We start from the raw sequence: 13,767 nt of genomic DNA, 5'->3' as shown, positions 1-13,767 counted from the left end.
CAGCGATCCAGCCCTGAAGTTGGCAGCGCAAAGCGACACAGGAGGCCGAGACTCGCAAATGTTTGACAAGCTGCAGCCTATCTTCAGATGACCGTGTCACTGTTTCATGGACAACAGCTCACTTTTCTCCACCGCTCCGCAAAACGTGATGGAAAACACTCTTTCAGGCGTTCAGAGGGAAGGGACAATGGAGAAACACTAAAGTGTACCGAGCAGGGGTGGAAGATATCTGAACATGCAACAGGGTCCATCCAGGGGACAATGTGGAGATTGGGGAGTGAAACAATCCACTACAAATCCACACCGCCCGGCAGAACTAGAGGTGGCTGGCAGACAAAATGACAGGTGGCATCTGGGTATTGTAGGCATGACCAAGGTGCCACTTTGGGGAATGTGGTGGGAATATTTGACTCATGTTCCATTACCCTGAGGCCAACACAGCCAGGCCTGACACGGGGTGGAGCCGGGCCCAAGACACGCGGCGGCGCCAGGCCCGAGACACGCGACGACGCCGGGCCCGAGACACGCGGTGGCGCCAGGCCCGAGACACGCGGCGACGCCGGGCCCGAGGTCAGCACCACGTCTAACAGACATTTGGAATTGCACAAGGTCCCAATTTGAGGAGGAGGCAGACAAGCAGAGCTGGCTGCTTCAGCCACAAGCTTCTGGGTGACTGCCGGAATTTTACCGCCTCGCCCGCTCGAGGCTCCCTGCCCGAGGCTAACGGAGAATGCCGTTCTGCAAGCCTCGGTACAATCCCGGCTGACATCTCCAAGATGGAGATAGTGAGGGGACAGGGTCTGGGATGGAGTGCTGGGTTACACTGGAGGTGACGGTGTGGGGAAGAGGAGGAGAATCTTTGCCGGTTTGTGAAGCTGAGTACTCGCTGGAGGCAGGAGGACGCGAACTACATCATCAATGAAGGACGGGGCAGGTCAGCACGGAACAACCTGCGGCTCCCACTTCACACTGCCGTCCAACTGTAATCGAGCTGTAATTCTCAGCCTGCAATGTGCTGCCTGTAACAGGGAGCTGGGAGGAGATCCAATCACACTCTTCAGAAAGGGAATGTGAGCTCCACTCAAAAAGGAAATAATCCAAGTGGCAGGGCCTTGGGGAAAGAGGCGGCGAGAGCGACTATTGCAGCAGCTCTTTCAAAGAGCTAGGAAGGGCAGGATGGGCCCCATGGTCTGCTTGTCTGCTGTACAATCCCTCTGGGGGTAATTTTAACCTATTGTGGTGGACGGAAAACCCATTGGATTGGGTGAAAATCCAGTTTAACACCCGTTCCCCACCCGATAACTCGCCCTTTAACTTCAATGTGCAGGACAATCAGATACAACGCAAAGGACATGTCGCACCCGAGCTTATTGGTTTCCATACAAGTGGCTTGAATTAAAATTGCTTCCCCACCGTCCCCCCGCCCCACCACCCCCCGCCCGCCCCACCATCCCCCCGCCTGCCCCACCATCCCCCCCCCATCCACCCCACCATCCCCCTGCCCACCCCACCATCCCGAAATTGGGGCTGCTTCTCAGACATGTGAATAGTTCTGACCTTCAACACTGACCTTCAGACCAAGAGCAGCCCCACCTTGAGCTCAGCAAGCGGTTGCTGTGCCGTTGGTAATCCGCGGACACAATGGCTGGATGTTGCACAGACTGCCGGCTAACCCAGTGGAACCATTTCCAATCCTCCCAACAATACAGCCACCTGTGAGGCCGTCAACAGAACTCGTCAAACCAAAAGGGATTTTAGTCCTGGAAATTTGAGACCCCCTAATTTGAAAATAAAGCATTTAAAAAAGGAGCTACAATTAAGATTCCCTTCGCATTGTTGACTCTGGAGCCAGGATTGACGCAATCTCTCCCACACAAACTTTAAACGGAGCAACGGAAGACACAAAATGGCGATCGGTTCCAAGTTCCCTGAAATAAACACCGTTCTAAAATTTATTTGAGTCAAGGCTTACATTAACACTGCAGTGAAGTTACTGTGAAAATCCCCTAGTCGCCACACTCTGGCGCCTGTTCGGGTTACACTGAGGGAGAATTTAGCATGGCCAATGCACCCTAACCAGCACGTCTTTCAGCTTGTGGGAGGGAACTGGAGCACCCGGAGGAAACCCATGCAGACACGGGGAGAATGTGCAGACTCCGCACAGACAGTGACCCAAGGCGGGAATCGAACCCGGGTGCCTAGCGCTGTGAGGCAGCGGTGCTAACCACTGTGCCACCGAAAGGCAAGGAGTGCTGAATCAGTGACGACGACATGATCACCTTGGAATAGGTACCAGTGCAATGTGTTACAATGATGGGAGGCAGTTACATTACCGTGACGGGAGGTAGTTTGGATGCATTGTGGGCAGTGATGCATCACGGTGCGATGCAGTGGACGGGGTGGGGGGGGGGGGGTGGAATAACAGGAACTGGCATTTCAGCCCCTCAAGCATGTTTAATCAATGAGATCAGGGTTAATCTTTAATTACAGAAGGTCCGCACTGAGGACGTGTTCGGGTAATGACACATCATTCCGGTGGCTGCGTCCAGGGCACACCCATCGCAGGAGGAACAAACCCCGGCAGCGGGAAATGATCGATTGCAGGCACCACGGTCCTCAAATGAGACATCGATTCTGTGTCTTTTCAGTTGCAGCCACAACTGCCCGTGAACTAAAGTTCAGCTCACGGAGACTCAACGACAGCACTCATCGCTGGGGCCCCACGCTGATCGTTCCCGAGGCAGCTTCAGTCTGCGTGGCGTGTCAACATTCACATCGCAACGGGACAGGTTAAAAACGAACCGGATAATCCAAACCTCTTCACTCGGGGTGGATATGAATTAAGGATGAAACACGGGGTGAATGTGGCGCTGATGTTTCACAGAGGAGAGAGGGGACATCACTGAGAGATCAATGCTGCATAATTACACAGCAAATCCTGCCATCCTCTAGACTAATATCTCGATGGGGGCGGCGACTGCCCAGGGGAATTCAGACTGGCACAAAGTTTAGCTGTGTCTACTTTTCCCACAACGCTCCGACACATACTTCAGAATCATAGAATAGAATCGTAAAACCCTTACGGTGCAGAAAGAGGCCATTCGGCCCATCGAGCTTGTACTGACAACAATCCCACCCAGACCCTATTCCCGTGATCCCATGTATTTACCCTGCTAACCGCCCCTCCCCGCCACCCGACATTACGGGACAATTTAGCACGGCCAATCCACCTAACCCGCACACCTTTAGGCAGAAGATAGTGAATGAAGATTGGGGATCAGAGATTCCATGCAACGGTTGCGCAACTCAGCACGAGGGTTGCCCACCCCTCCAAGATTGGCCTGCGCCTCCAGGAATGGAAGGACACTTGCTGTGTGCGTCTCTGGAGAGGAATCATAGAAATCATAGAAACCCTACAGTGCAGAAACAGGCCATTCGGCCCATCAAGTCTGCACCGACCACAATCCCACCCAGGCCCTAGCCCATATCCCTACATATTTACCCGCTAACCCCTCTAACCTATGCATCTCAGGACACTAAGGGGCAATTTTAGCATGGCCAATCAACCTAACCTGCACATCTTTGGACTGTGGGAGGAAACCGGAGCACCCGGAGGAAACGCACGCAGACACGAGGAGAATGTGCAAACTCCACACAGACAGTGACCCAAGCCGGGAATCGAACCCAGGTCCCTGGAGCTGTGAAGCAGCAGTGCTAACCACTGTGCCACCGTGCCGCTATCCTCAATGGGGCATTAACAAAAAGATTTGTATGAAGAGTCGCACAGGCTCGAAACGTTAACTCTGTTTTTCTCTCTCCTCAGAAGCTGTCAGACCTGCAGAGTTTTCCCAGCATTTTCTGTTTTCATTTTATAATGTTTAAAAAGATGCTTCTCTTTTTGTCGTTTACTTTCAACCTTAAAAATGGGGGGAAGAGGGCTGATTGGCTGACATCAAACATCATCCAATTGGATAACGAGTCTTTTTTGCTTTCCGCTTGGTGTAGGAAGGCAGTGTGTCACACGGATGGATGTATCGGCCGAATAACGGCTGGAGAGTGGGGGCAAGGCATGTGGTGAAAGCTCCAGGAGTAGATTTAATCACAGGAAGGCCCCAGGCTTGTCCCTGCTCTCTTCCAGGTTCTCTGTTAGTGCAAGACTTGGGCACCAGCTCGAAAGAGGGGGAGAAGAGAATCAGACAGGGTCCCCCGACCCGACTGCGACCCAGGGACTGGGTGAAGGCACCACGATCGAATAGCTAGCTGCCTCTCGCTGTTTAGCCTCACAGTCGAGCAGCCACACCCCAGCAAGAGGCAGGATCTTCAGCAGAGGAGAGCAGAGGGCCAGATGGGAGCAGGAAACGGATTAAGTCGGCCTCCCTCGAAGCCTGAGGCCTGGCCCACATTACCTCCAGTCTTCCATCACAACATGCTCAGGTCACAATCAGATCAGCCATGATCTTATCCAATGGCCTAGCAGGCTCGAGGGGCCGACTGGCCTACTCCTATTTTGTATACTGAGCGAGCAGCAGATTAACGGCGAGGCTTCGAGGCTGGCATGGCAAGGGTTTTGGACGGCAATACTGCAAAACTCAGCGAGGGTCAAATCTAAAGTTAAGAGGTGTACAGTATCATCAGCAAGAGCCTCGCAAAGGCACCTCCGATCAGAGGTACACCGAGCGGAGATTTTCATCTCTTACACCTTATGAGGGTCAGTCAGATTGTCGAATACCTGCTGACTTGTTCCGCAAATGACGGATAATTCAGCAAAAGGACACTCACCCCGTGCGAGCGAGGGCCTGAAACAAAGCTTAGCTTGATCACATCCAACAAGCAGCCCTTTCTAAAAGGCCGCCAACTCCTGCAGCCTCTGCAGAAATTCCCGGAATCCTGCCCAAAATGCCAAACCCTCCGTGCTCCTTCAGAAAATTCCTGGTGTTCTTTGGTCCTTCACTGTCGGATGAAGAGTGTACGCCCTTTCCCAAACACCAACTCCTGATTCTACCATCTGCAAGTTCCCTGCTACCATAGAATCCCAGTAAGAAGTTTAACAACACCAGGTTAAAGTCCAACAGGTTTATTTGGTAGCAAAAGCGACACAAGCTTTCGGAGCTCCAAGCCCCTTCTTCAGGTGAGTGGGAATTCCATAGAATCATAGAACCATAGAATCCCCACAGTGCAGAAGGAGGCCATTCGGCCCATCGAGTCTGCACCGACCACAATCCCACCCGGGCCCTATTCCTGCAACCCCACATATTTAACCTGCTTACCTCCCTGACACTAAGGGGCAATTTAGCATGGCCAATCCACCCAACCCGCACATCTTCGGACTGTGGGAGGAAACCGGAGCACCCGGAGGAAACCCATGCAGACACGGGGAGAATGTGCAAACTCCACACGGACAGTGACCTGAGCCGGGAATCGAACCCGGATCCCTGGCGCTGTGAGGCAGTAGTGTTAACCACTGTGCCACCATACCAGGCCCGTCTCCTGCAGGGTTGACACTAATGGTGTAACTGGCAGAGTCTGGATGAACACATTTAATTCCCGCTCCCCTACCTGCACTCCCTCCTCTTCCTTCAGTTATATTCCCTTAAAATTCTAACCTCAGCTAAATTCAATCTCCTCATCATGCCGAGTTCTCCTTTTGCCCCCTTTGCACCTACTCTTTTCAACCAGGAAATTTCCCAGCCCTACCTGCACGTTTGATCCTTCCTTTCATCTTCAGCCTCCCCAGTCTACCATAGAAAGCATTCTTTCTGGTTGTATCACAGCTTGGTTTGGCTCCTGCTCTGCCCAAGACCGCAAGGAACTACAAAGGGTTGTGAATGTAGCCCAATCCATCACGCAAACCAGCCTCCCATCCACTGACTCTGTCTATACTTCCCGCTGCCTCGGCAAAGCAGCCAGTATAATTAAGGACCCCACGCACCCCGGACATTCTCTCTTCCACCTTCTTCCGTCGAGAAAAAGATACAAAAGTCTGAGGTCATGTACCAGCCGACTCAAGAGCAGCTTCTTCCCTGCTGCTGTCAGACCTTTGAATGGACCTACCTTTCAGAGAAAGCTCAGAGAAGCTGATTTTTCTCTACACCCTAGCTATGACTGTAACACTACATTCTGCACTCTCTCCTTTCCTTCTCCCCGGTGTACTCTATGAACGGTATGCTTTGTCTGTATAGCGCGCCCAAGAAACAATACTTTTCACTGTATCCCAATCCATGTGACAATAATAAATCAAATCAATCCAACAGAGCCACTGTCCCTCTCTTGATCCTTCTATTGACAACTGCCCGCACTGCTGCCTCACAAAACCAGGGACTCGGGTTCAATTCTGACCTCGGGTCATTGTGTGTGTGGAGTTTGCACGTTCTCCCCATGTCTGCATGAGTTTCCTCCGGGTGCTCCGGTTTCCTCCCACAGCCCAAAGATGTGCAGGTTAGGTTGATTGGCCGTGCTAAATTACCCCTTAGTGTCAGGGGGATTAGCAGACAAAATATGTGGGGTTACGGGAATAGGGCCTGTGTGGGATTGTGGTCGGTGCAAGACTCGATGGGCCGAATGGCCTCCTGCACTGTAGGGATTCTATGATTCTATGCTGTTGGTGGCTGTGTCACTCCCTTCACTCATGGTAACCTATTTGAACATGCGCCCATCTTTCACATCCAAATATCATTATCAAACCGGGTGGGCAAGGGCAGTGGGAAGGTCTCAATCTTGTCTAGGCCCCAACAGCCAAATTTCCAACAACACCCATCAACCCCCCACCCCCTCACCACTACCGAACACCTAGTCATCATTTCCTGGATCAATATTGACCTTCTGCTTTCCTTCGCTACCCCCCACACCCCTGGCATCAAACCCCTCCTCCACCCCCACCAATGGCATCCAAGCTCCACAATTCCACTCGGGGAGTTTCCACCTGTCGATAATCCTGTAACGGGGCCCTCACAGAACAAACAGCCATTGACTGATTTGTGAGCCTACACTAGCCGACCGAACTGACAATTTCCAATTTTACTTCATGGGCTTCCAGCATCTGTGCAATTTAGTAATATTGCTCATGTGTAACTGTCTTCAGACTGTTTATTCAGCAGGTAAGTAACAAAATCGCCATAGTCCCAAATGACCACAGGCTCCTTTGAGGGAGAGAGCTGACTGGTGCTGATTTAACCTGAGGATTACCGCACCTCAGGCGAGGGGCAAGGTTGAGAAGGCGAGGCCTTCATGAATAATCTCACCAGTATGGGAGTTGGCATCACACTGCACCATGAACCAATTGAGCTAAACCAACCCCCTAGGTAAGGATCACTCACTGTGTAACTGTACAGAGATTGTGTATTCAATAGGGTAAGGCTCACTCACTGTGTAACTGTATAGAGATTGTGTATTCAATAGGGTAAGGATCACTCACTGTGTAACTGTACAGAGATTGTGTATTCAATAGGGTAAGGCTCACTCACTGTGTAACTGTATAGAGATTGTGTATTCAGCAGGGTAAGGATCACTCACTGTGTAACTGTATAGAGATTGTGTATTCAGCAGGGTAAGGATCACTCACTGTGTAACTGTATAGAGATTGTGTATTCAGCAGGGTAAGGATCACTCACTTTGTAACTGTACAGGGATTGTGTATTCAGCAGGGTAAGGATCACTCACTGCATAACTGTATAGAGACTGTTTATTCAGCAGGGTAAGGAATACTCATTGTGCAACTGTACAGAGACACTGTTATTCAGCAGGATAAGGATCACTCATTGTGTAACTGTACAGAGATTGTGTATTCAGCAGGAAAAGGATCACTCACTGTGTAACTGTACAGAGATTGTGTATTCAGCAGGGTAAGGTACACACTGTAACTGTACAGAGATTGTGTATTCAGCAGGGTAAGGATCACTCACTGTGTAACTGTACAGAGATTGTGTATTCAGCAGGGTAAGGTACACACTGTAACTGTACAGAGATTGTGTATTCAGCAGGGTAAGGATCACTCACTGTGTAACTGTACAGAGATTGTGTATTCAGCAGGGTAAGGTACACACTGTAACTGTTTTGTTCAGCAGGGTACGAGTTACTAATTGTAATTTAGATATGGTACTTATTCAGCAGGGTAATATTGACGGTTCCACACAGGGGTTATTCTGTGTGTAACAGCACTGTGACCCCATTGATTAAGCTGATTGGGGAAGAGTGTTAAAAAAAAGTCCTCAAATCTTCAAATAAGTCAGCATCTATTTCAGTGCTAGCTGAATCATCGGCTTGTCACTAATAGTGTGATTATACAGCAGCAAGATCAAATTTGAACGATCACACTTTTTTTAAACCAGAGGTACATTGAAATGCACATCCAGACACAGGGTGTAATTATAACGTACTTTCACAGACGCAATCCTCGATGGTGTAAAATTGCTTTTCAAAAAACACTTTGCTAACTACCCCAGCCTCCCAAAACAGACAACTATGTGAGGTCCCAGTCTGTACACTTCAACAAGAACTCTCTCAATGCAAAGGAATGCACGGTTTATGAAATAAGATCACTAACATTCGAGGTCAGTAACAGCTGGGGAGCCCGAGTCCAGATAATCTGAGCACGCTGAGGGAGACTTGTTGATACCATACACACGGCTCTCGACCTCAGGAAGCTGGCATCATTGACGAATGCCCCCTCTCCGCAACAGGACCTGCCAACCTTGCCAGCGACCCATCAGGTCTGAGCCCAGCAAGATGGGATTCCTGCCCTTTTGGTTTTGGGAATTGCGAACCACACCCCTCCAAGAGCTTCAGATGGCTGTGGGTCTACACTTGAACACTGCTCCCTGCTTCCACCTCCCGCCAACTCTAGACTCCTAGAACATTGCCCAGAAGGAACACTTGCAACTGTCAGTTCAGCTCAGCGAGTAGCTGGGTTATCTGAATCAGACAGTCGTAGCTTCAAGTCCCACTGTAGGAACTGAACGAATAGCCTGGGCTGACACTCAGATGAAGCACTGGGGAAGGTGTCGTCCGGGGGAGAGGGGGGGTGGGGGCGACAAGGCCCAGTATGCCTGTTCCAATTAAATATCGTGGCAGCTATCGGAGGAGCAACAAGCCTGTCTCCATCGATAAGACAAAAATAAAGACGTGCTGGCCATTCAGCTCATTGCTATTTGTTGCAGCATTGTTGGGAAGAGTTTTTCAAAGGAATTAATTGTACGTGACATCTTTTGAAGGATGCAATTAGGCGCTACACCAATGCGAGTGCTTTCACCATCGTCGAAATCAGAGACTGTGCAAGGCCGACCTTTGAGTCCCTGGGAAGATTGTGTCGTCCATAATGTTGTTGTTGGTGTACTCCTGATGTGGAGATGTCGGCGTTGGACTGGGGGTGGGGCACAGTGAGAAGTCTCACAACACCAGGTTAGAGTCCAACAGGTTTATTTGGAATCACGAGCTTTCGAAGTGCTGCTCCTTCACCTGATGAGGGAGCGGCACTCCGAAAGCTCGCGATTCCAGATAAAACTGTTGGATTTTAACCTGGTTTTGGGAGACTTCTTTAGTATTGCGACCAATAGAGCTTGCATTAGATCACCGTCAAATAGTAAGTTCAATGTTCTGCGATTTTCTTGGGTGCCCCTTATTTCACCACCCCGCCCACCCCACCTTAACTTATTCCCATCATCACTGACAGGTTTGTAGATGCTGGAACTTCCCCACTCAAAGTGCTCTCTCCAGACACCGCTCTAGTTCAGAAGGGCTGGCTCTCGAACCTTAAACCCTGGGCATGTGCTTCTAGTTTATTTATTAGTGTCGCAAGTAGGCTTACATTAACACTGCAATGAACTTACTGTGAAAATCCCCTAGTCGCCACACTCCGGAACCTATTCGGGTACACTGAGGGAGAATTTAGCACGGCCAAAGCACCCTAACCAGCACATCTTTCGGACTGTGGGAGGAAACCAGAGCACCCGGAGGAAACCCAGGCAGAGAACGTGCAAACTCCGCACAGGCAGTGACCCAAGCCGGGAATCGAACCCGATTCCACGACGCTGTTAGGCAGCAGTGCTGACCACTGTGCCGCCCTACTGGGTCAGATTATCACAAGGACTGTGGTTTACTTTAAGGGAAAGGTGGGTGCTGAGATATTTTATATCTCAAGAGCTACGCAGAGATGACATTAGTATCAGCGTGTGTAACAGGTTTGTTTTATACGCAGTGCTTTGAAATGTCTGCTTCGTGCTCACAGTTCTAGCTTTCAGCCTCTCTTAGTTTATTTACCTTTCTCTGAATCTGCACCCAGGCTTAACTAATCAAGCCCAGTGAGCATTGCCAGTAAACAGACTTGCATAATCAAACACAGAACAATCAAACATTACAGGCACAAGCTCCTCTGAGCTCAACACTGTGCATCAGGAGGGAGTGGGTGGGCATAATTCCAGTGTTCACAAACTGTCAGAACTGTGCAGGAGTGGTTGACACAGTGAAATGAAGCAAGACATAATATAAATGTGTAGATAATTGGGGATTATTAAAGTTATTCCAAAGTCTCCTTGTACATGGTGGCAGGGCGGCATTGTAACACAGTGGTTCGCACTGCTGCCTCACAGTGCAGGGTCCCAGGTTCGATTCCCGGCGTGGGTCACTGCCTGTGTGGAGTCTGCACATTCTCCCCGTGTCTGCGTGGGTTTCCTCCGGGTGCTCCGGTTTCCTCCCACAATCCAAAGGCGTGCGGGTTAGGTGGATTGGCCGTGCTAAATTGCCCCTCAGTGTCAGGGGGACCGGCTAGGGTAAACAGGTGGGGTTGTAGGGATAGGGGCCTGGGTGGGATTGTGGTCGGTGCAAGACTCGATGGGCCGAATGTCCTCCTTCTGCACTGTAGGGATTCTCTGATTCACACAGAAAAAGGGGCTGAACAAGGCAGGCATAAGCTATCGGGGTTACTAAACAAACCCTCATTTCACTTTCGAATTGCGGGACACCTACTTATCGAAAGGCACCGGTGAAGGGCAGAGTACAGACCCATTCAAAAATACCACATGCGAGTGAGCAGCAACTGCTGGCACTCGGGAATGCTGTCTGGACTGGAAGGGGATGACAATGGAATCCCAGTCCCCTAATGTCCCTCTGCACACTGGAATTCGTAATTTGTGACTTCCTTTTTCCGAACACTTTCCCACAAAACAAAAAGGGAAGGGAGGAGGAGGAGTTCAGAGACTCAGAGCAGCAGTAAGTGCAGACCACAGGGTAATGATATCTAACCCCCCGCACCCCACCCCCCCCCCGCCGCCAACTGCTCACTCCCACACCTCATTAATGACTGCAGTGTCCATTGCAGAGAGCAAACTAAACCCACAGCAACACCAGAGAGAGACAAAAACACACACACACACACGCCAATTGGATTCCAGCATCCATTGGGCACTATTCCAAATGGCACTTTCCAACTGCTCCCAACCATTCCATAGGATTTCCTTTCAAAATCCTGGGAGACTCCAGGAACATTTATTTTTTACACATACAAGAATGAGGATATCCTCTGATATTCTGGGTGGGGGGGGGGCGGGGGGAGAGACAGTGAACATGTAAATATACAAGCCACCATCATCCCCTAATGCCATATTTAATCAGCTCTTCTATTTTTTTAACCCTTTCAGGGTCAAATACTTTGAGCGCACCCACAACAGGGAAAAGCCTACCGGCACCAGGCTAAATACATCAGCAATCCCTGACTATCACCAGAACATTGTCCGAGAGCGCTGCATCAGAAGCTGGGGTTCACACACAAGGGGTTCAGCAGCCAAAAGGTTAATTTTGATGGTACTAGTCAACAGGGTGAAAACATTCAAATATTGCCCCCCGCAGCACGCTGCCCCAGAAACCCCCCCCCCCCCCCGCACATTGCCCCAGAAACCCCCCCCCCCCCCCCGCACATTGCCCCAGAAACCCCCCCCCCCCCCCGCACATTGCCCCAGATTCAGTCACACCACGAGCACAGATTCTTCAGCAGACACTGAACTCAGTCCCAGCTCCACGGTTCCACACGGAGCTGAACCTTCCTCAGCCTCTCCTCACTCGAACCCACCACACCGGTTACTTCCTCACTCATTTCTCTCCCACTTTTCCTCCACATCTCCCCTTTCCTGATATTAGTCTCCAGCTTTCCCCCCGTTTGTCCCCTCACTTCCCCTCCCATCCCCCCAGTTTACCCCTCCCCTCACCCCCCCTCATCCCCAGCTCCCCCTCAACCCCAACTCCCCCTCAGCCTCCCCCTCCCCTCACCCCCCCCCTCCCCTCACCCCCCCCCCCCTCCCCTCACCCCCCCTCATCCCCCCCTCCCCTCACCCCCCCCCTCCCCTCACCCCCCCCCTCCCCTCACCCCCCCTCATCCCCCCCCTCCCCTCACCCCCCCCCTCCCCTCACCCCCCCTCATCCCCCCCCTCCCCTCACCCCCCCTCATCCCCCCCTCCCCTCACCCCCCCTCATCCCCCCCCTCCCCTCCTCATCCCCCCCCTCCCCTCACCCCCCTCATCCCCAGCTCCCCCTCAACCCCAACTCCCCCTCAGCCTCCCCCTCCCCTCACCCCCCTCAGCTTCCCCCTCACCCCCCAGTTTACCCCTCCCATCACCCCCTAGCTTCCCCCTCTCCCTTCAGCCCCCTCCCCCCCCCTCACAGTTAATTCTGGGATCGGTTTCTCCTCTGCTTGTCCCGGTGTCTCTTCCTGCAACATCTTTCTCCTGAGTTTACTCTCATCCTCCCCCCCCTCCCCCCTGTCCCCTCACACCCTTCCTCTCGCCCCCCCTCCCTCATTCCCCCTTTCCCCATCCACACACATCCTGCACTCTCCCTCCCCCCTCTCCCTCCCCCCCTCTCTCTCCCCCCTCTCTCACACACATTCCCCCCCTCTCCCCTCTCTCATTCCCTCTCTCTGTCACACACATCCTCTCCCTCTCATTCCCCCCCTCCCCTCTGTCATCCACCCCCCCCCCCCCCACATTCCCCCTCTCTCCCCATTCTGTCTCGTTCCCTCTCACACACAGATTCCCCCTCTCTCTCCTATTCCCCCCTTTCTCTCTCCCCCATCCCCTCTCTCATTCCCTCTCTGTCACACACATCCCCGCTCTCTCATTCCCCCCCCCCCCCACACACACACACACACAGATTCCGCCCCATTCCCCCCTCTGTCATCCCCCCCACACCACACACACACACAGATTCCCCCTCTCCCCCATTCCCCCCCTCTCCCCCGGCCCGGTACCTGCGCTGTGCTGCAGTGTGCTGTCCATGGCGGGCTTGTCTCCGCTAAGCTGGCTCAGTCTGCGGCTGGTGGCGCTCAGCTCTGCCCTCAGGCTGCTCACTTGGCGGCTGGCCGCCTGCACAGCCCCATCGATCCGGCCGCCCAGCTGCTTATTCTCGTCCATGGTGCTCAGGATCTTGGCCTGTGGAGAAGGACATGTTGGTCAGGGGGGGGTGAGCTGACAGGGGCTGGGGGTGCCATGCACAGACACAGCTACTCTCCCTCTCCCTCCCTCTCACACTCTCTCCATCCAGACTCAGACTGCTGCCGCTGCTGCTGGAGACACGCCAGCCTCTTTAAATGGACACTACCAACCCCAGCCAGGGAAAGCCAGTGGTTACAAACCCTCCCAAACTCCCTCCCCAGCCTGCCCCAGCTCCCCACACACTCAATCAAACCACCCTGTGCCCCCACTCTCAGCAGGGGTCCAGCCTCCCCCCCGGCACTCTCACCTTGCCCCTGCTCTCTCTGGCACTCTCTCTGCCTCTCCCCCTGCCTCT

General features: G+C 52.4%; 1 protein-coding gene across 1 annotated transcript in view; it reads right to left on the bottom strand.

The window, feature by feature from the left end:
• Positions 1–13,525, bottom strand: part of LOC144487246 (kazrin-like) — a gene marked incomplete at its 3' end in the record, with an annotated part of 225,346 nt that extends 211,821 nt beyond the window's left edge. Inside the window, exon 1 of the mRNA XM_078205330.1 lies at positions 13,229–13,525. Coding sequence (XP_078061456.1) covers positions 13,229–13,391 — 163 coding nt within the window. The remainder of the gene's footprint in view (positions 1–13,228) is intronic.
• Between the last annotated feature and the right edge of the window lie 242 nt (positions 13,526–13,767).

Source organism: Mustelus asterias, unplaced genomic scaffold (genome assembly GCF_964213995.1).
Source record: "Mustelus asterias unplaced genomic scaffold, sMusAst1.hap1.1 HAP1_SCAFFOLD_672, whole genome shotgun sequence".
Lineage (NCBI taxonomy): Eukaryota > Metazoa > Chordata > Chondrichthyes > Carcharhiniformes > Triakidae > Mustelus > Mustelus asterias.
This window is presented reverse-complemented; position numbering and strand designations above follow the sequence as displayed.